General features: G+C 40.5%; 3 protein-coding genes across 3 annotated transcripts; 1 reads left to right on the top strand and 2 right to left on the bottom strand.

The window, feature by feature from the left end:
- Positions 1–10203: 10203 nt before the first annotated feature.
- Positions 10204–11748, bottom strand: lg08h8orf33 (linkage group 08 C8orf33 homolog). The gene is made up of 5 exons (XM_061909245.1): positions 11542–11748; positions 11057–11436; positions 10797–10887; positions 10574–10720; positions 10204–10495 (listed from the first exon to the last, which is right to left on the bottom strand). Exons 1-5 carry the CDS (start codon positions 11567–11569, stop codon positions 10323–10325), a joined length of 819 nt encoding a protein of 272 aa, XP_061765229.1. The 5' UTR covers positions 11570–11748; the 3' UTR covers positions 10204–10322.
- Positions 11749–19641: 7893 nt separating this feature from the next.
- Positions 19642–21690, top strand: h3f3d (H3 histone, family 3D). The gene is made up of 4 exons (XM_061909246.1): positions 19642–19801; positions 20500–20642; positions 21064–21217; positions 21304–21690. Exons 2-4 carry the CDS (start codon positions 20515–20517, stop codon positions 21430–21432), a joined length of 411 nt encoding a protein of 136 aa, XP_061765230.1. The 5' UTR covers positions 19642–19801; positions 20500–20514; the 3' UTR covers positions 21433–21690.
- Positions 21688–22727, bottom strand: LOC133558115 (ubiquinol-cytochrome-c reductase complex assembly factor 4). The gene is made up of 2 exons (XM_061909247.1): positions 22529–22727; positions 21688–22215 (listed from the first exon to the last, which is right to left on the bottom strand). Exons 1-2 carry the CDS (start codon positions 22600–22602, stop codon positions 21903–21905), a joined length of 387 nt encoding a protein of 128 aa, XP_061765231.1. The 5' UTR covers positions 22603–22727; the 3' UTR covers positions 21688–21902.
- Positions 22728–25099: the final 2372 nt, after the last annotated feature.

Here is a 25099-nt window from a genome sequence, read left to right as displayed (position 1 = left end):
AAATGTCTATTCTTCAGTAACTGCATGTTTACCTTTGGGTTTTCATACATCCACGGTGGTATTGCAGGAATTTGTACTGTAGGGCTCACTTTAATATTGTCAATTTGTGTTTTTTAACATATATCTCCTATTATCCACCCAAAACTATTCATTTTTTTCTTCCCTTTTTCTTGGCAATTTATTAGCACTTGACGGGTTGGATGTCCTTGCTTGGATTCTTTTAAGTTTGCCCAATAAACTGCTGAGAGTTGATCTCTCCTCATGTCCAAAGGTTTTTCATTCATTTCTACTTGTAATGCTGCCACTGGAGTAGATTTAGTAGCTCCACAACATAATCTTAACGCCTGCGACTGGATCCGGTCTATTTTCTCAAGTAGAGTTTTTGAAGCAGATCGATGAATAATGCATCCGTAGTCGATAACAGATCGAATTAAAATGATATATATTGTTTTCAATGTCAACCTATCAGCCCCCCAATCTTTACCCCTCAAAGCCCTCATTATATTTAACACCTTTTTACTTTTCTCCAGTATCTTGCTGATGTGGGTTGACCAGTTAATATTTTTATCAAACCATATTCCTAAATATTTAAATACTTGTACCTCTTCTATGTTTTCTCCATAGAGTTTTATTTGGAGCTTGTTTTGTACTTTCCTCTTCGTAAAATTTATGACTTTTGTCTTTCCAACAGAGAATCTTAAACCCCAAGCCGTCCCCCAGTCTTGAACATTATTTACCGCTTTTTGAATCTTCTTTTCTATATAATTTGTATTTCTACCTCTCTTCCACATCACTCCATCATCAGCAAACAATGCCACCTCCACTAACCCTTCCACTTCACTAAAAACTTCATTTATCATGATGGAAAATAGTACTGGACTTATTATACTCCCTTGTGGGGTCCCATTTTCCACTTTGTATTCTCTACTATATTCATTCTCTATTTTTACTAATAATGTTCTACTTGTTAAAAAGTCTTTTATCCATCTGTACATTCTTCCTCTAATCCCAATCCTATTTAGTTTCATCAGCAACCCCTGTTTCCACAACATATCATACGCTTTCTCTATGTCAAAAAATACCGCAATTATACTTTCTTTATTTATTTGTCCCTTTCTAATTTCCTCTTCCAGCTGCACTGCTGGGTCATTTGTGCTTCTTGCTTTGCGAAAACCACTTTGGTAGTTTTTTATAATTTCTTTTGACTCTAAATAATATATTAATCTTTCATTAATCATTTTTTCCATTACTTTGCCCAAATTTGAGGTCAATGCTATCGGCCTATAATTTCCTGCCTCTTCCGGATCTTTCCCTGGCTTGCATATTGGAATTATTACAGCTGTTTTCCACTCATCTGGTCATTTTCCTTCTTCATATATCCTATTATATAATTTCAAGACCACTTCTTTGCCGATGCTACCTAAATTTTTGATCATTTGATAACTCACCAGGTCTTTCCCTGGCGTCGTATTTTTAACTTTTTTTAAAATTCGAACCATTTCATCCAAAGAAAATGTCATATCCATAGTGTTGATAAAACTATTATCGTTGTCTTCCTTCATTTCCTCAATATTTACACTAATTGTTTCTTCTCTCTTTTGTTTTTCTACATTTCTCAAATTATCATTACTGTGCACTTTAACAAAGGTTTTTGCTAAAAGTTCTGCTTTTTCTTTATTTCCTACCACACTCCGCATTCCATCTTTCATCACATGATTTTTATGTTCTTTTCTGACCCCTGACATTCTCTTGATCATTCCCCACACCTGGCTTAAAGGAGTAGTTATATTTAGTGTTTCACAAAAAGTTCTCCAATGGTGTTTTCTTGTTTTTTTAATAACATACCTTACTCTAGCTTGATGCCTTTTATATTGGATCATGTCTTGGAAATTATGTGTTCTTCTCAATATTCTAAATGCTCTATTCCGTTCTTGTATTGCATCTGTGCACTCTTGTGTCCACCACGGCACTATCTTCCTTCTTCTCCCTATACTATTCCTTGGTATGCTCTGTTCGGCTGCTTCTATTGTGCACTTTGTAATATCTGTATTTAATTGTTCAATATCTTGATTTATATCTACTTCCTTTAAAGTTATGTCGGTAATTTCCCTAAATTTCTCCCAGTCACCATGATTATACTTCCATCTTCCTTCTATCCTAGTGCTTTCTGTCCTATGATTTATGTTTATGTGAATGAAGATTGGATAGTGATCACTTCCCATTGTGCTGTATTTATTTACTTCCCACTCCACCTTTCCTGCTAACCCTTGTGACACTAGTGTTAAATCTATTGCTGTTTCTTTACCCGTGACGACATCTAACCTTGTTCCCGACCCATCATTCACACACACCAGTTCTTTTTCCTCCAAAAGTGCTTCCAATGTATCCCCATTCCAGTCATCCCTTTCACCCCACATTGTGCTATGTGCATTAAAGTCACCACACCAAATAATATTGCCACTCCAGTGCTCCATTATTGTTTCTAGTTGGTGAATTTCTAATTTCTTGCATGGATTATAGAAGTTTAGTACTTTGTATCTTTCTTTATTATTCCATACTTCTACTCCTACTATCTCTAGTTCTTGTTTTACTTTTAATATTGAATAATGCATATCTTCCTTAATAAACATGGCACATCCTCCTCCTTGCCCATCATTCCTATCTTTACGTATCGTTATATATCCTTTTATTATAAAGTTTCATTTTGGCTTCAGCCATGTTTCTTGAATACATATTATATGTGGTTTATTTTTCATATTATTAATATATCCCTTTAATTCCTGTCCGTTTGCTATCAAACTTCTGGCATTCCACTGAACAATTAACATGGCGTTGGATTGTGGTAACATGACTCGATCTCGTCTACTCTCTGTAGCTCACCTTGCACCTGTTCCCAGGATAGTTCTTTTAAATTTAAAAACTTTGCTGCTGCTTTGACAATTATTTAGATTTTCTCCGTCTTGTTTCTAGCCTGTTCTGTACAATTTATTACATAAGCCAGGAATACAACTAGTTTGTCCATGGAAATTCCTGTATTTGCTGCCTCTTGTTTTTTATTTATTGAACTATTTTCACTTCTGTCCTGTTCTGCACTTTCTTGATTTCTTATTTTAACTGCCTCTGCGTATGTAATATTTCGTTCAACTCTGATTTGCTGTACTTCTGTTGCCTGTTTTCTTATGATGCAGTTGATTCCCGCCACAATTACAACACTTGACCTGTTCATTTTCTCCACATTGTCCATATTCATGCTCTCCTCCACACCGTCCACATCTCATCTTAGCATGACAAACACTAGCTATGTGCCCATAGCGTTGGCACTTGAAACAACGTACTGGGGGTGGCACGTAAGCTCTAACATAGAAACTTAAATACCCAATCATGATTCTCTCTGGTAGGACCTCCTCTGCAAATTGCACTAGCACGGATTCGCTCTCAGTCTTTTCACCGTTCCTAAATGCCATCATTCTTTTCATCGTAGTGACAGTTCCTCCTTTTATTTCTCTTTTCAGATCATCTAAATTTTCTCCTCTTGGGATTCCTGTCACGACTCCTCTTGCCCCCTTTCGTTCTCCCACTTCGATTTTTTCCTTTATTATTTTGTTGCACAGTTTTTGCAATCGCATTGCTTTGTTCTTTTGCTCTCCATTTTTGCATTTAATCAACAGCCGTCCGTCCCTGAGCACCTTCGCTATCTCCACCTCTCCAATGTCCTTCTTTAATCCCTTAACCAGTGTCATCAAACTAATGTCATTCATATCTTGGTTTGATTTAAATGTATAAATTATCTTATATTCATCCATCATAACCCTTTTCCTCTTATCAACCTCTTCATCGTCTTCATGCACTCTTTTAGTACTCGACTTTCCTTCACTCCCTCCTCTCCCCTTCTTTCCTCTCTCCACTCTAGTCCTATCCATTTCCATACTATCCTCATACATCCCGTCACTATCCCCTTCCATCTCGATCCAGTCACAAAACAGCTTATGCTCAACCGCCAAAACAGATTTAGATCCTCTCGCCGCCGCCAAATTCACTCCAAATGTTTGGTAGTTCCGCGTCTCTCCTTCCGGAAGCTTCCAACCTCTCGCCACCGGTTTCAGTACTGCAACGCAATACTGCTTTTAAAGGCCTACTGAAACCCACTACTACCGACCACGCAGTCTGATAGTTTATACATCAATGATGAATAATTAACATTGCAACACATGCCAGTACGGCCGGTTTAGTTTACTAAATTACAATGAAAACGTCGCGAAATGATGACTCGTGACGTCTCAAGTTGGAGGGGACATATTAGCGCAGCACTACTAGCGACTAAAAGTCGTCTCTTTTCATCGCCCAATTACACAGTATTCTGGACATCTGTGTTGCTGAATCTTTTGCAATTAGTTCAATTAATAATGAAGAAGTTAAAGTAGAAAGATGGAGGTGGGAAGCTTTAGCCTTTAGCCACACAAACACACGGTGTTTTGTTGTTTAAAATTCCCGGAGGTGAGGCTTTACTATGGATCAGAGCGCTCAAGCGAACATGGATCCCGACCACTTGTCAACCGTCAGGTTTCGGGGAGAAAATTGTAGTAAAAAGTCGCCTCTTACCGGAGATCAGCAGAACTTCTGTCGTGCTGCAGCTGCCGTGACTAATTCCCGCAGAGACTGGCGTCAAGACACCCGTGGACACACCCTTCCGACTATCAGGTACTATATAATCGCACTAAAACACTAGCAACACAATAGAAAGATGAGGGATTTCCCAGAATTATCCTAGTAAATGTGTCTAAAAACATCTGAAATCGCTCGCAATGCAATCGCCTTTTTTTTTAACTTTATTTTCTTTCTTTTTTTCCTAGTCCTTCCCTATCAATGTCCTCAGCTACGAATCTTTCATCCTGTCCATGGGTGTCTTGACGCCAGTCTCAGGGAATTAGTCACGGCAGCAGCAGCACGACAGAAGTTCCGCTGATCTCCGGTAAGAGGCGACTTTTTACCACAATTTTCTCACAGAAACCTGCCGGTTGACAAGTGGTCGGGATCCATGTTCGCTTGACCGCTCTGATCCATAGTAAAGCTTCACCTCCGGGAATTTTAACCAACAGCTACGGCGAGTTTACAGCTGTTTTAAAGTGCTTCCAACGTCGCAGAGTGTTATAAGTGTACAGACTAACACCTCAAATTGATCTGTGAACAACGCAAGGTACGCATTGTTGGAACAAACAAGTTAAACGTGCTGCAAGTTGCTAAAGTAACTGCCGTTTAAGACACAAGAGGCACTGACGTCATTGTTTGTCAATTGTTTTTATTACACAGATGAGCAATACAATTGCTTCATTAAAAGTGATAACAAATTGTCAATTATTAATTTTAATAGCAGAAACTTGTATGCAAACTACAACATTAAGAACTTTTTGGAACACATCAACGAACCCTTCAAAGTGATCGCCGTCACAGAAACATGGATTGATGATAAAAAAGGAATAGATTTTGATCTGGAAGGATATGAACTAAACTACATCAACAGAACAAACAAAAATGGAGGAGCACTAGCTGTGTATGTGATGAAGAACCTGACAAACATTGCATTTGCTTTAGATAATATCTTAGAATGTATTACCGTTGAAATATGTCAGGAAAATAGCAAAAACGTAGTAATCAGTTTTATATACAGATCACCTAAGTCAAGTATAGAAACATTTGAAGAATGGATCAAGGCAATTTACATAGACAATGGTAAAAAAATTAATTTTCTTATGCGGTGACTTTGACATTGACTCATTGAACCCTAACAAGCAAAAGTCTATCAATGATAATTTCATTGATACAATGTACAGCATCAGTTTATATCCTAAAGTCACAAAGCCAAGCAGAATCACAGGACACTGTCCCACGCTTATTGATAATATTTTTACCAATTATTTTGATAACAACACTACAAGTGGTCTACTTATAACCGACGTCAGCGATCATCTGCCAGTTTTTACAATATATGATGGAAACTGCAAAAAGAACAGGGAAGACAAAAGGACATTTGAAAGACTGTGAACAGAGAAGAGGATGATTGCTTTCAAAATGGAGCTACAAAAGCAAGATTGGGACAATGTGTACAATGAAAAAGAGGTTGGTGAAGCATATGAACATTTCTTAAACAAGTTCATATTACTTTATGACAAACATTGTCCATGGAGACAACTCAGTAGTAAACAGAGAAAGAATAATCAACCATGGATGACAAAAGGATTAAAAAATACTTGTAAGAAGAAGAATACACTATATAGAAAATGTATAGTAAAAAGAACTACAGAGGCAGAAGTTAAGTACAAAAAGTATAAAAACAAGTTAAACATACTACAATCATGTAGAAAAGAATATTACAGTGAATTATTGGACAGGAACAAAAATAATATGAGAGCAACATGGGGCATTCTCAATAGCATTATTAAAAATGGCACGAAGAGGGATTACCCCAAATACTTCTTACACGGAAATAAACAAAATGACAACATAAAGGAAGTAGTTGAAAGCTTTAATAACTACTTTGTAAATATTGGACCAAAATTGGAAGAAATGATTCCAGACCCAGTTTCAATTGAGGACTATAATGATATCATAGAGCGAAATCCCAACTCTATGTTCCTCAGTAATGTGACACAGGAGGAAATAGTTAAAATCGTGAAAAAATGTAAATCAAAGACTTCAACTGATTGTAACGGAATTGATATGGAAACGATAAAAAAGGTTATTGATGAGATCTCAGGACCATTAATGTATATTAGTAACCTATCATTTCAAACAGGTACATTTCCAAACAAAATGAAAATAGCTAAAGTTGCACCAATTTATAAGACTGGAGACAAACATCTATTTACAAATTTAGACCTGTTTCTTTACTTCCACAATTTTCTAAAATCATTGAAAAACTGTTCAATAACAGATTAGAGAGTTTCAAAAATAAAAATAGAATACTCGAAGAGAATCAATATGGATACAGAGCTAATGTTTCAACTTCAATGGCTTTAATTGAAATTACAGAAGAAATTACCAAAACAATAGATAGTAAAAAATGTGCAGCAGCAGTGTTTATGGATCTAACTAAAGCATTTGACACAATTAATCACAATATTTTAATCAAAAAACTAGAACGATATGGCATCAGAGCGTTAGTCTTAAACTGGATAAGAAGTTATCTAACGAACAGGAAACAATACGTGAAGCTAGGCGAACACACTTCTTCAACACTAAATATATCCTGTGGTGTACCTCAGGGATCAATACTAGGACCTAAACTATTCAATCTATATAAATGACATTTGTAAAGTTACAAGAGATTTAAAGTTAGTATTATTTGCAGATGATACAACAGTGTTTTGTTCAGGAGAGAACACAAAAAAGATAATACAAATAATAACAGAAGAAATGAACAAATTAAAAAAAATGGTTTGACAAAAACAGACTATCATTGGATCTCATTAAACTAAAATAATGCTATTTGGTAACAGTAGAAAAGAAAGTCAAACACAAATACAAATAGACGGAATAGAAATTGAAAGAGTAAATGAAACCAAATTTGTAGGTATAATGATTGATGATGAATTGAACTGGAAATCTCATGTAAAAAATATACAACATAAAGTAGCAAGAAACACATCAGTAATGAATAAAGCCAAATATGTTCTATACCAAAAATCACTTCATATTCTCTACTGCTCACTAGTGTTACCATATCTGAGTTACTTTGTAGAAATATGGAGAAATAATTGCAAAAGTACACTTCATTCACTAACAGTGTTACAAAAAAGATCAGTTAGAATAATACATAATGTTGAATATAGAGAACATACAAACCCTTTATTTATTGAATCAAAGATACTGAAATTCCACGACATAGTGAAATTGCAAACAGCTAAAATTATTCACACAGCAAACTATAACCTGCTTCCCAAGAATATACAACAATTATTCTCAACAAGAGGAGAAATATAATCATCAAGGGTTGCAATTGGGGGTTAAATCACCAAAAATGATTCCCAGGCGCGGCCACCGTTGCTGCCCACTGCTCCCCTCATCTCCCAGGGGGTGATCAAAAGGATGGGTCAAATGCAGAGAACTAATTTCACCACACCTAGTGTGTGTGTGACAATCATTGGTACTTTAACTTTAACTAATTTAACCCGAATACGTTTTTTTAACTTGTTTAGGTTAATCAATTCATGGTGTGCAAGCAAATGCCTCAATTTTTTTTGTTATTAATCGGTTAAAATATCTAAAAAACAAAACAATTGTATCCACACGAAACAATGTAAATCCAATTCATCTGTTCCAGATAACGTAAAATGTAAACACAAAACAGTTTTTATGAAATAATAGGTTTAGATGCCACAATCAATGAAAAATGTACATAAACTATGAATGAATGGATAAATAGACATTTAACATCATTATTCAAGCCAGTGAGCGCCATATTAGTCTTGTTTGGCTGGCCCATACAGGTGTGTTGTGTCCAGCTCTCGTTGACTTTGATTGGACTGTTACTGTATGTTACAACTTTATTTGGCTCTAATGGGGGTTCTTTTGCAGCCATACTCCAAAAAGGGCACATAGACTGAGTCACCACATGTGTCTTCAGTCGTACTAAAAACTGAGACAGTACATGGAAACAAACATTTTTACGTGACTGTTTTGGCCTATAACTGAGTCGTATCTCGCCATTGAAACTTGCCACACATACAGCAATAGATGATATCTGTCTATTACCTGACCGCCTCTGTTAGCTACCTCTCTTTGTTTATAATTTACTATTTTCCGCTGGATCTACTCTATTTTATGCTGCAGCTATTACATATACTGTAATATTGTACATGGTAATTGTTATTTTGTATATATTATATAACAATAAATCTATATTATATAATGTATGTATAATATGTAAATATTACATATGTTATATTCATATTGCTACTCCTGTAGATTTTTTGTGTACTTTATACCAGCATTAGCCTCTACATCCTTTGTAACTGAGCTATTGTGTGGAACAATTTACCTTGTGAAACATTAAAATTTGTCTAAGTCTGAGTATGAAAAACAAGGCACAAAGGTATTGCTTTAGAGTAGACAGTTTGTTTATTTGCTGATTGTTATTTATATTTCTTCACAAAAATGTAGATATATTCTGCTTTTGGGTGAAATTGTAGAATGAAGAAAAAGTGTGCTATATCCGTAACAGGTGAACTTAATTTGAGTTTTCTAATTAGTCTCACCTACTCAGTGGCCTAGAGCAGTGGTTCTCAAATGGGGGTACTTGAAGGTATGCCAAGCGGTACGTGAGATTTTTCAAAAATATTTTAAAAATACCAACAATTAGAAAATCCTTTATAAATATATTTATTGAATAATACTTCAACAAAATATGAAGGTAGGTTCATAAACTGTTCAAAGAAATACAAAAATGCAATATTCAGTGTTGACAGATAGATTTTTTGTGGACATGCTCCATAAATATTGATGTTAAAGATTTCTTTTTTTGTGAAGAAATGTTTAGAATTAAGTTCATGAATCCAGATGGATCTCTATTACAATCCCCAAAGAGGGCACTTTAAGTTGATGATTACTTCTATGTGTAGAAATCTTTATTTATAATTGAATCACTTGTTTATTTTTCAACAAGTTTTTAGTTATTTTATATCTTTTTTTTCCAAATAGTTCAAGAGAGACCACTACAAATGAGCAATATTTTGCAATTATACAATTTAATAAATCAGAAACTGATTAAATAGTGCTGTATTTTACTTATTTATCTCTTTTTTTTTTAAACCAAAAATGCTTTGCTCTGATTAGGCGGTACTTGAGTTAAAAAAATGTTCACAGGGGGTACATCACTGAAAAAAGGTTGAGAACTACTGGTCTAGTGTAGTATCCGCCCTGAGATCGGTAGGTTGTGAGTTCAAACCACGGCCGAGTCATGACAAAGACTATAACAATGGGACCCATTAACTCCCTGCTTGGCACTCGGCATCAACGGTTTGGAATTGAGGGTTAAATCACCAAAAATTATTCCAGGGCGCGGCGACGCTGCTGCTCACTGCTCCTCTCACCTCCCAGGGGGTGAAAATGGGGATGGGTCAAATGCAGAGGACTAATTTCACCACACCTAGTGTGTGTGACAATCATTGCTACTTTAACTTTTAAATGTTGCAGTAATATTTGCACAACTTGTAATTCTCCAACAAGATTTACTTTATTTACTAAAAACAGAGAGTGAAGCATTATTAATAGGACACTTATGATTGTTTCCAAACTCAAAGCTACTCAACTTGTCCTAAAGGCTGAAATTAGAGAAAATTGAAGCGAAACGCCTCCTTTGATGCGGTAAACGCAAAGGAATTTTCTGACTCCTGACCCTCACTTTGCTGCCGATAATCCTCATGTTTGCCTTCAGCTCTCCGATGGAAAACCGATTTTTTGGGCGACTCGGACTTAACTTTGAGTTGAGCGGATGCAAGTTCTGAAAAATAAAAAAAAATCAGACAAACAGGTCAAGTGATGCCACACATTTTCACAAAAGAACACCAGAATTACTCACCACTTTGGATAAGTTTGAATTGCTTGCTCTGTTCGTCTTCCATTTTTTTTCTGTAATCTCCCGCCATGGCCCTCATCATTTGCCTCTTCTTCACCAGGGGAGCTTTGGAGCTGCGTAATGTCTTAAGGGCATGAGATGCATCCTCCTCTGTAGGGAAAATAAACAGAAAAGTGCTGCGTAAATAAATATGTGACACAAAATGGCCGTTTGTGTGGGAACTAACTCTGCGTCGTAGTAGCTTTCTGTGACTTCATTCCCAGTTCTAGCTGCTCAACGCACCAGTGAAGCTGTCTTTTAAACTCTTCTTCCGCACTCTAGAAAACAAATCAACTCATTTTAACCCAGCAAGATTTAGTCAATAAATATTGATTGATTCATACTTTTATTAGTAGATTGCAAAGTTCATTACATATTCCCTACAATTGACCACTAAATGGTAACACCCAAATAAGTTTTTCAACGTGTTAAAAAATAAACACTGACCATCTCTGTGTTTTTGCCTGCTTGACTCGCTTCAATTGCACTTGTCTCTGTGGGTGCCTCTGCATTCGCCGTGGACATTTTCTTTCCACGTTTCTTCTTTTTCTTTGCTTTTGATTGTGCAAGCAGGGAGCTGCTATCCTCCGGCACAGTGATGCCATTTTCATCCTTAGGGGATGAAGTCTCTGCTGCCACGTTATCTCTAATTGCGCCAGGGTTTTGGGAGTTCATTGTGATCTTCAGTCCTGTATTGGGCAATGGACTCTGTGATGATGCTTCTTTTTGGGTCTGCGAGTCCTCAGGGAAAAAATCAAATCTGAAGTTATTGTTGCTGGGAGTCCAGAGGGGCTTGGCAGCCTCGTTGTTTGGCTTTTCTTCAATTTCTGCAAGAAAACGCAAATCCAGTCATCAAAATATAAGTACGTACGAATAAACACATGTGTTATTAAAATAGCTATTCATGCAGTTACGTTTGTTGTCTCGTTTACCTCGGAACATCAGACTTTCCTCGCTCATATTGTATAGTTAGTCCGTACTAGTTAGTGGTTTCCTAACTAAAAATAAAACTCGGTTGTTACAACCGAATAAAGTATTTTACATTCATGTGTTTCCCTTGAATCCATTTCTTCGTAAACATTTCCGATGCATGCCATGTAGATACCACTGGTGCCACTCTATAGAAAGTCCGTAATGAAGCATTTCCGGAAGATAAGTCGTTCCGTCTGAATATTTTTTCTCAATTAATTTGATGAAACGTACTTTTTACACCGAAAATTATGAACACCCATACATATACTAATACATATTACAGTGAATTTGACGTATACAATAATGTATTTTGTTCAGTGATGTTTACACTGAATTCGAGTTAAAGATGCCGACAGATGTCATAACGTGTTTCAAACGAGGTACTGTACGTGAGGTCGAACAAATAATTTATTATAGACCACAAACAATTGTTTTTATTCAACGTCGTAGATATTTTGTCATACACTGAAAATAACGCTAATTATCTCGTACCCTCTCGTATTTGGGTCCAATTTCAAACAACTAAGAAAGCAAGTTGTTAATTCTTCGCCAGCTGGTTAGTTTATCTCAAATAGCTACTTTTTAAACTATATTTTTTCAGAAGAGAAAACTTAACAGTTGTTCGAAGAAAAAATTGTTCAAAGAACATGAAAACATCATACTTCCTATCCTCGTAATGGCCGCCATTAGCAACTATCTCGTCACGTCTCAATCGTACTTCATTCCACTGCCTTTGGAAAATACCATCAAACACATAAAATGTGTTATCTATAAGATTTTTTGTCACTATTTTTTAAACACACTTACAAAGTATAGAGCAGGGGTCACCAACACGGTGCCCGCGGGAACCAGGTAGCCCGTAGGGACCAGATGAGTCGCCCGCTGGCCTGTTCTAAAAATAGCTCAAATAGCAGCACTTACCAGTGAGCTGCCTCTATTTTTTAAATTGTATTTATTTACTAGCAAACTGGTCTTGCTTTGCTCGACATTTTTAATTCTAAGAGACAAAATTCAAATAGAATGTGAAAATCCCAAGAAAATATTTTAAAGACTTTAAATAAATTCATTCCTTTTTTTACTTTGCTTCTTATTATATATATATATATATATATATATATATATATATATATATATATATATATATATATATATATATATATATATATATATATATATATATATATATATATATATATAAAACTTAGATTTATATTGCGCTTTTCTAAACAGTCAAAGCGCTCACAGAGAAGTGGGACTCAACATTCATTCACACCTGGTGGTGGTAAGCTACATCAGTAGCCACAGCTGCCCTGGGGTAGACTGACGGAAGTGTGGCTGCCAGTTTGCGCCTACGGCCCCTCCGACCCCATAAACTTTCAAAAAGACAATTTTAGAGAAAAAATACAACCTTAAAAATGATTTTAGGATTTTTAAACACATATACCTTAATACCTTTTAAATTCCTTCCTCTTCTTTCCTGACAATTTAAATCAGTGTTCAAGTATTATTTTTTTTTTACTGTAAAGAATAATAAATACATTTTGATTTAATTCTTCATTTTAGGACTCTTTCCATATACACAGCAGCAATAACACCGGGGTTGGAATGTGGGTACAGTATGGATCCTTTAGCTGGCTGCAGGGGGCGGCGGGGAGACGTCCCTGTCGCTGCTCCACCACCCAGAGATGTTCCGGGATTAAAGGAGCGAAACATCCGTGAAGGGTGGCTCCCGGCTGATGACCCTGCAGCCGGCACCACATGGCACTGTCGGAGGTGCGTCAGGCAGTAATGCCCTGCAAGTGTTGATTTGTGCTTTCATCTATCTTAACTGGCTTTCCAGTGACTACTGTGAACAGAGCAGTTGGCATCCAGGAAAAGACTGGTGGGCAGCCAGGGAAGACTGGCTGGCAGCAGGAAAGACTGCACCAGGGGTGGAGGGGCCAGTTACCCTTTTCCACATGTCTGTGAAGCAAGCTCCATGGACTCCCTAACCTAACTACAAGCAGCATAAGGAAAAAACAGCCCGGCGGTCCACCGAGAGGCGGGATGGAAGATGGACCAATCAGGACGGATAACACGGAAACGACTGATACGGCAATGACGAACGAGCAGAGGATCCTCAGAGAATGTGGCTGTGGGTGGGCCAAGGAAACAACCTACCGGGGCCTGCGAATACACCAGGGAAAGGCAAAATGCGGCGGTGGCCGCAACCAGATGCAAGCTTGCACTGCAGAAGCAGATCAGACAAGGAGGAATCTTAGCCAGGTTGAGCACCACAGTGCTATTGATCCCACCATTGCAACTGGTGAGAGAGAGGAGGACCAGCCTTCCCAGCAGGAGGGGCAGCAACAACAGCACAGCCCGCAGCACAGTGAAACACCAAGTACAGAACCCACAAGAGGAACATCAGAGAAGCATATCCGGAAAGCCAAAGTGAAGTGGCCAAAAGCCAACGACAAAGACTCTTGGAGCAGATTCGATTTAAATTTATGCACCACCCTCCAAAGTGTGCTAAGAGGCAGTGTAACTTCCAAACTAAACATTATGGGAGACATTATCTACGAAGAAGGGAAAGAGCGATTCGGATTGATGCCACAGAGGAAGATCGTTCCCAAACAGAACGGGAGACGGGAGAGGGAAATCCTCCAGCTCGTAAAGGAACGCCGCCTCTTGCGCAAGCAGTGGAGGAAAGCCAACGACCAGGAGAAAGTCGGCTTGAAGAACCTGTGGGACCAGATCAAAGCAAGACTCTCACAACTGAGGAGAGCTGAAAGGATCAGGAAACGCAGAAGCCGCAGGGAGAAAGCAAGGGCAAGTTTCTTCCGGGACCCCTTCAAGTATGCTCGAAGCCTGCTAGAGGAAAAGAAGAACGGGACACTCCAGACCAGTGAGCAGGAGTTGGAGGAACACATGACAGTCCAGCTCAGTGATAGCCAAAAGGAGCTCCCCCTCGGATCACCGGGGCACGTACCTCGCCCACCTGAGCCTTCCTCGCAGTTTGACGCCACCCCACCAAGATGGGCTGAGGTTAAACAAGTGGTTGAGCGTGCAAGAACTGCTTCAGCACCCGGACCGAACGGGGTACCTTACAAGGTTTTCAAAAACTGTCCCGGACTCCTGAGGCTGTTGTGGAAGCTGATGGGCGTTGTCTGGAAAACCCAGTCAATACCATCATCATGGAGCAGAGCAATAACAACCTTTATCCCAAAGGAGAGCAACTCCTGCAACATCGACCAGTTCAGAGGCATTGCCCTACTAAATGTGGAAGGGAAGCTTTTCTTCACCGTGGTGGCGAAGCGGATGACCAACTACCTTCTGGCAAACAATTACATCAACACCAGTTGTCAGAAGGCAGGCGTTCCAGGCTTCCCTGGCTGCGTGGAGCACTCAGCCATGATCTGGGAGCAAATCCAGTCAGCCAAGCGCAACAAAGCGGACCTGCATGTGGTTTGGTTGGATCTGGCAAATGCCTATGGATCGGTTCCACATCAACTCATCAGCTTTGCACTCAACTTCTTCCACATTCCATCATGCATCCAAAGTCTGGTAGTAAACTACTTTAACAACTTCGAAGTCTGCTACACGACTCAGGAGATCTCAACTGGTTGGCACCAGCTAGAGAAGGGAATAGCAATGGGTTGCTCTATCTCTCCAATACTGTTCACAACAGCCTTCGAGATAATCCTTATTGGTGGAAGACAGATGGTCCGAGGAGTGAGATCTGAGTCAGGCCAGCGACTCCCGGCGCTGCGGAGCTACATGGATGATGTTACCACCCTCCTCCAGACGGCTGCATGTACCTCCAGACTCCTGAAAAGACTTGGGGAGCTCTTAGCATGGGCACGGATGAAAATAAAACCTGCCAAGTCCCGCAGCCTCTCCATCCGGAAAGGAGCCAGGAATGACAACATCTCATTCTCAGTGGATGGCGAATTAATCCCACGCGTGGTCGACCAACCTGTGCGGAGCCTCGGAAGGCTTTACACTGCTGACATGTCTGATAAGCACATGGCTGCCTCCGTCACTTCTCAGCTGACGGATGGCCTGAACAAAATAGATCAAAGTTATCTTCCAGGGAAATTCAAGATCTGGTGTTACCAGTTCACCTTATACCATCGCCTGATGTGGCCCTTGAAGTTGTGCGACATCACCTCCACAACAGTCCTCAAAATGGACTCAAAAGCCAATAACTACATCCGCAAATGGCTGGGCCTTCCCAGATGTCTTTCCAACACGGCACTGTTTGGAAGAGCCATTCTGAAGCTGCCACTGAAATCCATCAGCTTGGGCTACAAACAGGAGAAGGTAAGGCTCGTGTTCGAGCTCAGAGACTCACCTGATCCGTCTGTCCGTAACACCAAGACCCAAGTCTGTACAGGGCGTAAGTGGAATGCTATGCAGACAGTAGACCAGGCCATCATCCGGCTGAAACACCAGGAGATGGTAGGACAGATACAGTCTGGCAGAGCCGGCTTCGGATGGGGAACAGCACCCAAGATGTGGTCCAAAGCCTCAAGGAAGGAAAGAAAAGATCTGGTGATCTCAGAAGTGGTCAAGATGGAAGAGGAGAGCTATATGATCAAGGCTGTGGGCCAACAGCAGCAGGGGAGATGGACCAATTGGGAGGCCGTTGTCAACAGAGTTGTTACGTGGGCAGACATGTGGAAGATGCCCCAGGCGAGGCTAAGTTTCCTCATCAGGGCCACGTACGATACCCTCCCCAGTCCCAGGAACTTGCATGTGTGGTACGGGGCAGAGGTGATCTGCCAGCTCTGTGACTCCCAAAACCCAAGCTTGCATCACATTCTTTCTGGCTGCAAGGTGGCTTTGTCGCAGGGCCGGTATGGTTGGCGGCACGACCGCGTCCTGCGGAAGCTGGCTGAAATTCTGGAGGCACGCAGAGTGGAAGCAAATGGGGCCACTCCGGGAACAGCACAGAGGTTGATTAAGTTTGTCAAGCAAGGTGGCCAGCCTTGCAGCAGCAGCAAGAGCATCCAGTCCCTCCTGTCAGCTGGCGGCGAGTGGAGCATGAGGGCTGATCTAGATCGTCAGTTGAAGTTCCCTCAAGAGATTACAACAACCTTGTTACGCCCAGACATTGTCCTGTGGTCCACCTCTAGTAAAACTGTCATCATGGTGGAGCTAACGGTATCATGGGAAGAGGGAATGGAGGCTGCTTTTGAAAGAAAGAGCGACAAGTATTCAGAGCTGGCAAGCGACTGCGCACAAGCAGGGTGGAGGCCCTTCACCTATCCAGTAGAAGTTGGCTGTAGAGGCTACACTGGAGCGTCCACCCAGCGGCTCCTAAAGTCCCTCGGGATCAAAGGCTCCAATCTAAAGAAGGCCCTCAAAGCCCTGGCAGAGGAGGCAGAACAAGGGAGCTTCTGGTTGTGGCTCAGAAGAAACGACAAGGCTTGGGGAAAGCAGGGTGTGTAGACAGGGGGAAGTAACATGGGTCTCGGGGTGCTGGAATAGCAGCACCCCGAGACCCATGTTAGGGTATGCGGTCAGGCCTTCGCTTGACTCAGGGAGATGGACGTCCCTGCCATGCATAGTCCTTTAGGACTCTTTCCATATACACAGCAGCAATAACACCGGGGTTGGAATGTGGGTACAGTATGGATCCTTTAGCTGGCTGCAGGGGGCGGCGGGGAGACGTCCCTGTCGCTGCTCCACCACCCAGAGATGTTCCGGGATTAAAGGAGCGAAACATCCGTGAAGGGTGGCTCCCGGCTGATGACCCTGCAGCCGGCACCACATGGCACTGTCGGAGGTGCGTCAGGCAGTAATGCCCTGCAAGTGTTGATTTGTGCTTTCATCTAGCTTCTGTTTTTTTCGACGAAGATTATTTGTGAAATATTTATTCAAACTTATTATGATTAAAATTCTAAAAAATTATTTGTCTTTGTTAGAAATATAGCTTGGTCCAATTCGTTAAATATTCTCACAAAGTGCAGATTGGATTTTAACCTATTTAAAACATGTCATCAAAATTCTAAAATTAATCTTAATCAGGAAAAATTACAAATTATGTTCCATAAATTATTTTTTTTATTTTTAAAAAAAAGATTCGAATTAGCTAGTTTTTCTGTTAGGTTTTTTTTTTCAGTTGGATTTTGAATTCTAAAGGGTCGAAATATATTTATAAAAATATTTATCTGTTTCTATATACATTTGTGAGAAATCATTAGGTGGATTAGTGTTTCCACAAAGAAAATTTTTAATTAATTATTAATAATAACATAGTTAAAGGCCTACTGAAATGAGATTTTCTTATTTAAACGGGGATTGCAGGTCCATTCTATGTGTCATACTTGATAATTTCGCGATATTGCCATATTTTTGCTGAGAGGATTTAGTAGAGAACATCCATGATAAAGTTCGCAACTGGAGAAAAGCCCTGCCTCTACCGGAAGTCGCAGAAGATGACGTCACATGTTGATGGCTCCTCATATATTCACATTGATTTTAATGGGAGCCTCCAACAAAAACAACTATTCGGACCGAGAAAACAACAATTTCCCCATTAATTTGAGCGAGGATGAAAGATTTGTGTTTGAAGATATTGATAGCGACGGACTAGAAAAAAAAAAACGTGATTGCAATCGCGTTGCATTGAGACGGATTCATATGTTTTTAGAGACATTTACTAGGACAATTCTGGGAAATCTCTTATCTTTCTATTGTGTTGCTAGTGTTTTAGTGAGTTTAACAGTACCTGATAGTCGGAAGTGTACGTCCACGGCCGGGTGTTGACGCGCAGTGACTCAGGGAAGTCGACGGCAGCTGTACGGGAGGCGCAAGCTCAGCTGATATTCGGTAAGTGGCGACTTTTTATCCACAATTTTCTCACCGAAACCTGCTGGTTGACAAGTGGTCGGGATCCATGTCCGCTGTGATCCATAGTACATTTCCAACTCCGTGAATTTTAAACAAGGAATCACCGTGTGTTTGTGTGGCTAAAGGCTAAAGCTTCCCAACTCCATTGTTCTACTTTGACTTCTCCAATATTAATTGAACAAATTGCAAAAGATTCAGCAACACAGATCTCCAAAATACTGTGTAATTATGCCGTTAAAGCAGACGACTTTTAGCTGTGTGTGTGCGCAGCGATCATATTCATAACAGCCCGTGACGTCACGCGTACACGTCATCATTAAGCGACGTTTTTCAAGAAAAAAGTCCCGGGAAATTTAAAATTGCAATTTAGTAAACTAAAAAGGCAATGTTAATATTTAATCATTGATATATAAACTATCAGCTTCACGGTGGAAGAGGGGTTAGTGCGTCTTCCTCACAATACGAAGGTCCTGCAGTCCTGGGTTCAAATCCAGGCTCGGGATCTTTCTGTGTGGAGTTTGCATGTTCTCCCCGTGAATGCGTGGGTTCCCTCCTGGTACTCCGGCTTCCTCCCACTTCCAAAGACATGCACCTGGGGATAGGTTGATTGGCAACACTAAATTGGCCCTAGTGTGTGAATGTGAGTGTGAATGTTGTCTGTCTATGTTGGCCCTGCGATGAGGTGGTGACTTGTCCAGGGTCTACCCCGCTTTCGCCCGATTGTAGCTGAGATAGGCGCCAGCGCCCCCCGCGACCCCGAAAGGGAATAAGCGGTAGAAAATGGATGGATGGATGGATATAAACTATCAGACTGTGTGGCAGGTAGTAGTGGGATTCAGTAGGCCTTTAAAGGTAAATTGAGCAAATTGGCTATTTCTGGCAGTTTATTTAAGTGTGTATCAAACTGGTAGCCCTTCGCATTAATCAGTAACGTGGACCCCGACTTAAACAAGTTGAAAAACTTATTCGGGTGTTACCATTTAGTGGTCAATTGTACGGAATATGTACTGAACTGTGCAATCTACTAATAAAAGTATCAATCAATCAAGTACCCAAGAAGTAGCTCTTGGTTTCAAAAAGGTTGGTGACCCCTGGTATAAGAGACACAAGTACCCCAAAAAACACATAACGTTAGCCATGAATATTTTATAAAGAAAGATAATAGACTTGAAATGAAAGGAAACGCCTCGTCAATGCCGTCATTTCTCTCCTCCAATCATATTTGGACAAAGGTGGCAGTTGAACCAATCACGACAGCTCAAAGGCGGGACTACACGCTCTGCATCCAGGCTATAAATACACTCTCTTGGCCGCATTCTTCATCACTTGGACCCATCGTCGCCTGAAGACCAACTACTTCTCACGCAAACCATCTAAAAGGTAACGTGTGATCAAGATTGTTGTACTATTTATTGTCTATTTAAAGTATACCGTATTTAAACAGCGGCTTTACAATTGTGTAGATGTTGATCGTATCTGTCGTGAATGTGTGTATTGTCAACAATGCGCGCCATAGCAAGGAAGCTAAAGCTAGCTACATTTATTAAGGACAGCGCGTGCTGTAACTGAAAATAAGTATATAATCCACAGCTATCTTTAGTTAGTTGAAGGTTTAATGTTCGAACATGTGATTTGAGTTAGTGTGGAGACACAATGAAAATTTTAAGCGTTGAATGTATTTCGCGCCGTAGCTTCATGGCGCCATTTTCCAACGGCTCCATCTGGCTTTTAAGTGAGACGCTGGAGCTAACTGCAGGCTCAAAGAAAGACGTGTGTGTCGATTGTCGTTTAATGGTGGCAGCGCCTAACTGTCAGCTTTCTGCTACATTACCATTAACTAGCCTGGATATAACCCGATGCACCTAATTCATTTGACTTAAACTTCATTATTATACATCCACATGCGATGCTGATGTAAGCGTTAACATTTTAGTGCGTTTTATCTTTCAAGGACTAATGCTTTGGCGGGTATTTTGAGCGAGCGAAAACAAAGATGGCTGCCGCGCCAAAAAAATATATCAGGTTTCCCGCTCGAATCATTATCTTCTAAAATGAGTTACTTTTTTCTTTTTGAATAGACGAACAAGTGAATAATGGCCCGTACCAAGCAGACCGCTCGTAAGTCCACCGGAGGAAAGGCGCCCAGGAAACAGCTTGCCACAAAGGCGGCCCGAAAAAGCGCGCCATCCACTGGGGGAGTGAAGAAGCCCCACAGATACAGGTATGCAGTCTTAAAGATATAACTATTTGATTTTCATACTATGTAAATTAAAAGGTGATGTTTATTTTCATATTGTGTTAATGAAATGTTTATTTCCATAATATGTTAATGACGAGGTGATTTAGTTTCATATTGTTAGGTGATGTATATTTTTTCATATTGTTTTAATGACGAGGTGGTTTATATTTTCATATTGTCAGGTGATGCATATTTTCATATTGTGTTAATGATGAGGTGATGCATATTTTCATATAGTGTTAATGATGAGGTGATGCATATTTTCATATTGTTAGGTGGTGTTTGTTTTCATATTGTTAATGACGAGGTAACATTTTCATATTATGTGATGTTTGTTTTCATATTGTTTTGGATGATGTTTATTTTCATATTGCGATAATGACAAGGTGATATTTGTTTTTAGGCCAGGTACCGTTGCCCTGCGTGAGATCCGTCGCTACCAGAAGTCCACTGAGCTGCTCATCAGGAAGCTTCCATTCCAGCGTCTTGTCAGGGAAATCGCTCAGGATTTCAAGACGGATTTGCGATTCCAGAGCGCAGCCATCGGTGCCCTGCAGGTTTGTTTTTGTTTTTTTAGTTCACTTGTCAAATGCGATTCCAGTTGTGTAACTTTTTTTTTTTAATTACTTTTTTTTTTTAACAGGAGGCCAGTGAGGCGTACCTGGTTGGCCTGTTTGAGGACACAAACTTGTGCGCCATCCATGCCAAGAGGGTAACCATCATGCCCAAGGACATCCAACTGGCCAGGCGAATCAGAGGAGAGCGCGCTTAAGCTTTTTGGCTTTTCTTTTTTATTGTTGTATAAGGGGTTGGTTGGGTTAGGATTGACTGACTGGTTTGTAAATTGTGCATCATTATCCGCATGTGTAGTTCAGTTGGTTTGTTTTTTTTACTTTCACTTTACTGTTCTCTCCACTTATAGTACTTCATCAATACTCTTACCTGCCTTTCTCAGGGCTATTAATTCATCCTGTCCCATGTGAGCATGCCATGGGAGCCCTTTCTTGTAAATAAAATTTCCACTACCTCATTGTGTTCCATTTTATTGAAACTGAACTGTTTGCATTACAAAAACATATTTCAAGTAATTTGCAGTTGTTATATTGCAAAAAAAGGACAACATGGTTAATTGACGGGTTTGCAAGCCCTCGGAAACGTTTGTGATTATAGGCTGTATAAATAAACTGATGATTGAGTCAAAACTTGGCAACCCATTAAGTAAAGGCAAAAGCTTAAACATAACTACTTTTCATCGTCATCTGGTAGCAATCCAGGTAAATTCTGGTAAAGTTCCTCCTCCAGCTGTTCATCAATGTCCACCTCCCCCCTCAAAAAACACCACATTAGGAAGCTCGCCACAACGGCGCAGATGGGGAGGACTTTCCACCATGGCCGCTCATAGTGAATTCCCAAAGAACGGTTGACATTCCAAGTCCTATGACTGGCCTTGCTGCTGGAGAACTTAATGGGCTCATTATTCACCTTCTGGTCATCGTTGGGTTTATCCTTGGCCAGCATGTGATGGCTCACAGACAGTGTGCGAATGCTCACCTGACTGTTGAACAAAACACTATGATTAGAATGTTAAGTTGATATACAGCATTCAAGACAATAGCTGACTTAAAAGGTATAGACAAAACAGTTTAAAAATGAAAGACACATTATTCTATATTGGGCAATTCCCATTATATTTTAATCTTAAAAAAATGTTTTATCATAAAACATTTTTGGAAAATTGTTTGGTGGAGGGCTAACTGAAAAAAAGACCTTACATGATGTTTTAAATTACGTGTTTTATCGCTTATGTATTCATCTTTACGTTGCAGTAAAAAGATAAGAGACAGCTCAAGGGCTCTAACAAGACTCACCTCGTGGTGGCAGCTGTGTTACGAATTAACGTTGGCGTCCCACGACGGAAAACGTGCACCATTGCAGCACACATTGTGGACTATTTGTCATCTTAGGACGAAGAGGACAGTGAAAGCGAAGGTTTGCTTGCCGCTTACCGAACACAGGTCATGTAATGCAGAGCTGTGCAACCCTGAATTGCTTCCGATACGACGCGTTTCCTTGCAAATGGTTCCGCTAAACCTGTTATGATACCATCAGGGATTTTGTTTCCATGTTACATACTCTGAACACGCATCAAGTGTTTTATTACTTCGGTACTCTTGTATTGTTCTGTATTTTGTATTTCTATAGTCTTTTGTATATTGCACGGGATTGCTTATTATTTTTATTGGATAGTAGTCTGTTTATTTCAATTGTTAGTTTTTTCCTTTATTGCCTCTTGTGTTATTTATTTCACCCCATATCTGTTCCCACTACCGCACCGTAAATTGGAGTCTTTAATCTCGTCATATGCAAATATAATGACAATAAAGTCTATTCTATTCTTAAAGTAGATACTGTTTATTTTTATTTTTTTCATACGAGATGTTTAGTGTACCGTTATCAGCCATCCGAATGTTAAACTCAACGCGCTCCAAATTGTGTCAAAACGTCGTACCGGGAGGGCATAAATAACGTATTTTGAGGAATACTGTCCAATTTAATGTAGCTCATGATCGTCTGCCATGTAGTATGCGCCGAACAGCGTCTCCACCTGGCTGTAAAGAGGATAACGTCAGACAATGCCCATCCATCCATTTTTTACCACTTGTCCCTTTTGGGGTCGCTTGAGCTCAGCTGCTTTCAGACAATGCATTTTGGAACAAGTGATCATACACTTTTAGAGAGTTTTGAGGTTGAGTTTATTTCAAACATGCAAACATACAACATCACAATTTCATGTTCCTCTATTCAACATGTTCGAAAAGGGGTTGGAAGAAGCAGAGCTTGTTTAAATGAAATTAAAAATACTTTTTCTAAAATGTGACTGGTATTTTTTAGATTGTGCATAACAACTGTTTCCCACAAGAACATAAGTAAAGTGCATACATTTCTACTGTACATTGTTTCCTTTTTATATAACACCCCAGCAACACATTTTCATAAATGGTGGCATGTATTGATTGCCCAACGTGCGCCACAACTAGAAATGTAAAACAATAAGAATATATTAAATTATAAACATCGACAATTTACCCAGATCTTCTTAACCATCCATCCACCTTCCGCTTATCCGAGGTTGGGTCGCGGGGGCACCAGCCTAAGCAGGGAAACCCAGACTTCCCTTTCCCCAGCCACTCCTGCTGGGGGATCCGGAGGCGTTCCCAGGCCAGTCGGGAGACATAGTCTTCCCAACGTGTCCTGGGTCTTCCAAACGTGTCCTGGGTTAGACGTGTCCTAAACACCTCCCCACGGAGGCGTTTGGGGGGCATCCTGGTCAAATCACCTCATCTGGCTTCTCTCGATGTGTAGGAGCAACGGCTTTACTTCGAGTTCCTCTGGGACGACAGAGCTTCTCACCCGATCTCTAAAGGAGAACCACGCTTCCTGACGGAGGAAACTCATTTCGGAAGCTCATACCCGTGATCTTGTCCTTTTGGTAATAACCAAAGTTATGACAATAGATAAGGATGGGAATGTAGATTGACTGGTAAATTGAGAGCTTTGCCTTCCGACTCAGCTCCTTCTTCCAGAACAGACCGATACAGCGTCTGTATTACTGAAGATGCCGCACCGATCCGCCTGTCAATACCACGATCCACTCTTCCCTCACTCCTGAACAAGATACAAGGTACTTGAAACTCCTTCACATGGGGCAGGGTCTCCTCCCCAACCCGGAGATGGCACGCCACACTTTTCCGGGAGAGAACCATGGACTCGGAATTGGAGGTGCTGATCTTGTTAACCAGTCGTTCTTTTTTTTTTCTTCAAGATGGCCCAGCTGTAGTGGCTGCTGGTGGCAGGAGCTCTGTGCTTTAGTGTCATACTTTGGTGTTTCTGGTGTTTCCCCCTTGTTTTCATGTGTTTTTTTTTTTTTTGCCTTTTGATTCGGCACCCTTTGGGGCTTTGCGACAATTGGTGGCACTTTCGTGACTTCTGCAGTGCTTTTTCTGGGCTTCTGGATCTTCCTCCCGGAAGCCTTTTGGCCGTGGGGATCAGCTGCTGGGCCTCCGCCACACCGGAGTCCGTTTAGAGAGACTGGAGGAGATGTAGATGAAAAGACAGGGCTGCGGAGCTTGGAGTTGGGCGCCAGGACGGAAGGGTTTCCTTCACGGTGTACTTGGCTGAATGAGCGTGTATCGGACGCTGCGGTCTCCTTGGACGCATCCTCGGTCATCCATGCGGACTGGACACTGGCCGAGAGTTGGTGGGTGGCTTTGTTGCTTTGTTGGGTCTACTCCTGTCCCTGCTCCCTCCACCCCAGCAGATGATGACGTGGAACAACGCGGTGGCCGCCACAGTGGATAAGGGTGTTGACATAATGCTTTTGTTTGGTCGCTTGTCTATGCATGGTGCAATTGTGTCTGCGCAAAGTATATTATTGGTTG

This window comes from Nerophis ophidion, linkage group LG08, assembly GCF_033978795.1.
Source record: "Nerophis ophidion isolate RoL-2023_Sa linkage group LG08, RoL_Noph_v1.0, whole genome shotgun sequence".
Classification (NCBI taxonomy): Eukaryota; Metazoa; Chordata; class Actinopteri; order Syngnathiformes; family Syngnathidae; genus Nerophis; species Nerophis ophidion.
Note: the sequence above shows the minus strand (reverse complement) of the source record. Positions and strands in the feature narration are given on the sequence as shown.

What these genes read in the sequence shown, in the direction of transcription:
- lg08h8orf33 (XM_061909245.1), bottom strand. Translation starts at nt 11,569, where the DNA reads ATGAGCGAGGAAAGTCTGATGTTCCGAG. An exon ending in CAGGCAAAAACACAGAGATG is followed by an intron (nt 10,888 to 11,056) that starts GTCAGTGTTTAT and finishes TTTGTTTTCTAG; the next exon opens with AGTGCGGAAGAAGAGTTTAA. An exon ending in ATTCAAACTTATCCAAAGTG is followed by an intron (nt 10,496 to 10,573) that starts GTGAGTAATTCT and finishes TTTATTTTTCAG; the next exon opens with AACTTGCATCCGCTCAACTC.
- h3f3d (XM_061909246.1), top strand. Translation starts at nt 20,515, where the DNA reads ATGGCCCGTACCAAGCAGACCGCTCGTAAGTCCACCGGAGGAAAGGCG. An exon ending in AAGAAGCCCCACAGATACAG is followed by an intron (nt 20,643 to 21,063) that starts GTATGCAGTCTT and finishes ATTTGTTTTTAG; the next exon opens with GCCAGGTACCGTTGCCCTGC. An exon ending in CAGCCATCGGTGCCCTGCAG is followed by an intron (nt 21,218 to 21,303) that starts GTTTGTTTTTGT and finishes TTTTTTTAACAG; the next exon opens with GAGGCCAGTGAGGCGTACCT.
- LOC133558115 (XM_061909247.1), bottom strand. Translation starts at nt 22,602, where the DNA reads ATGTGTGCTGCAATGGTGCACGTTTTCCGTCGTGGGACGCCAACGTTA. An exon ending in AACACAGCTGCCACCACGAG is followed by an intron (nt 22,216 to 22,528) that starts GTGAGTCTTGTT and finishes TTTGTTCAACAG; the next exon opens with TCAGGTGAGCATTCGCACAC.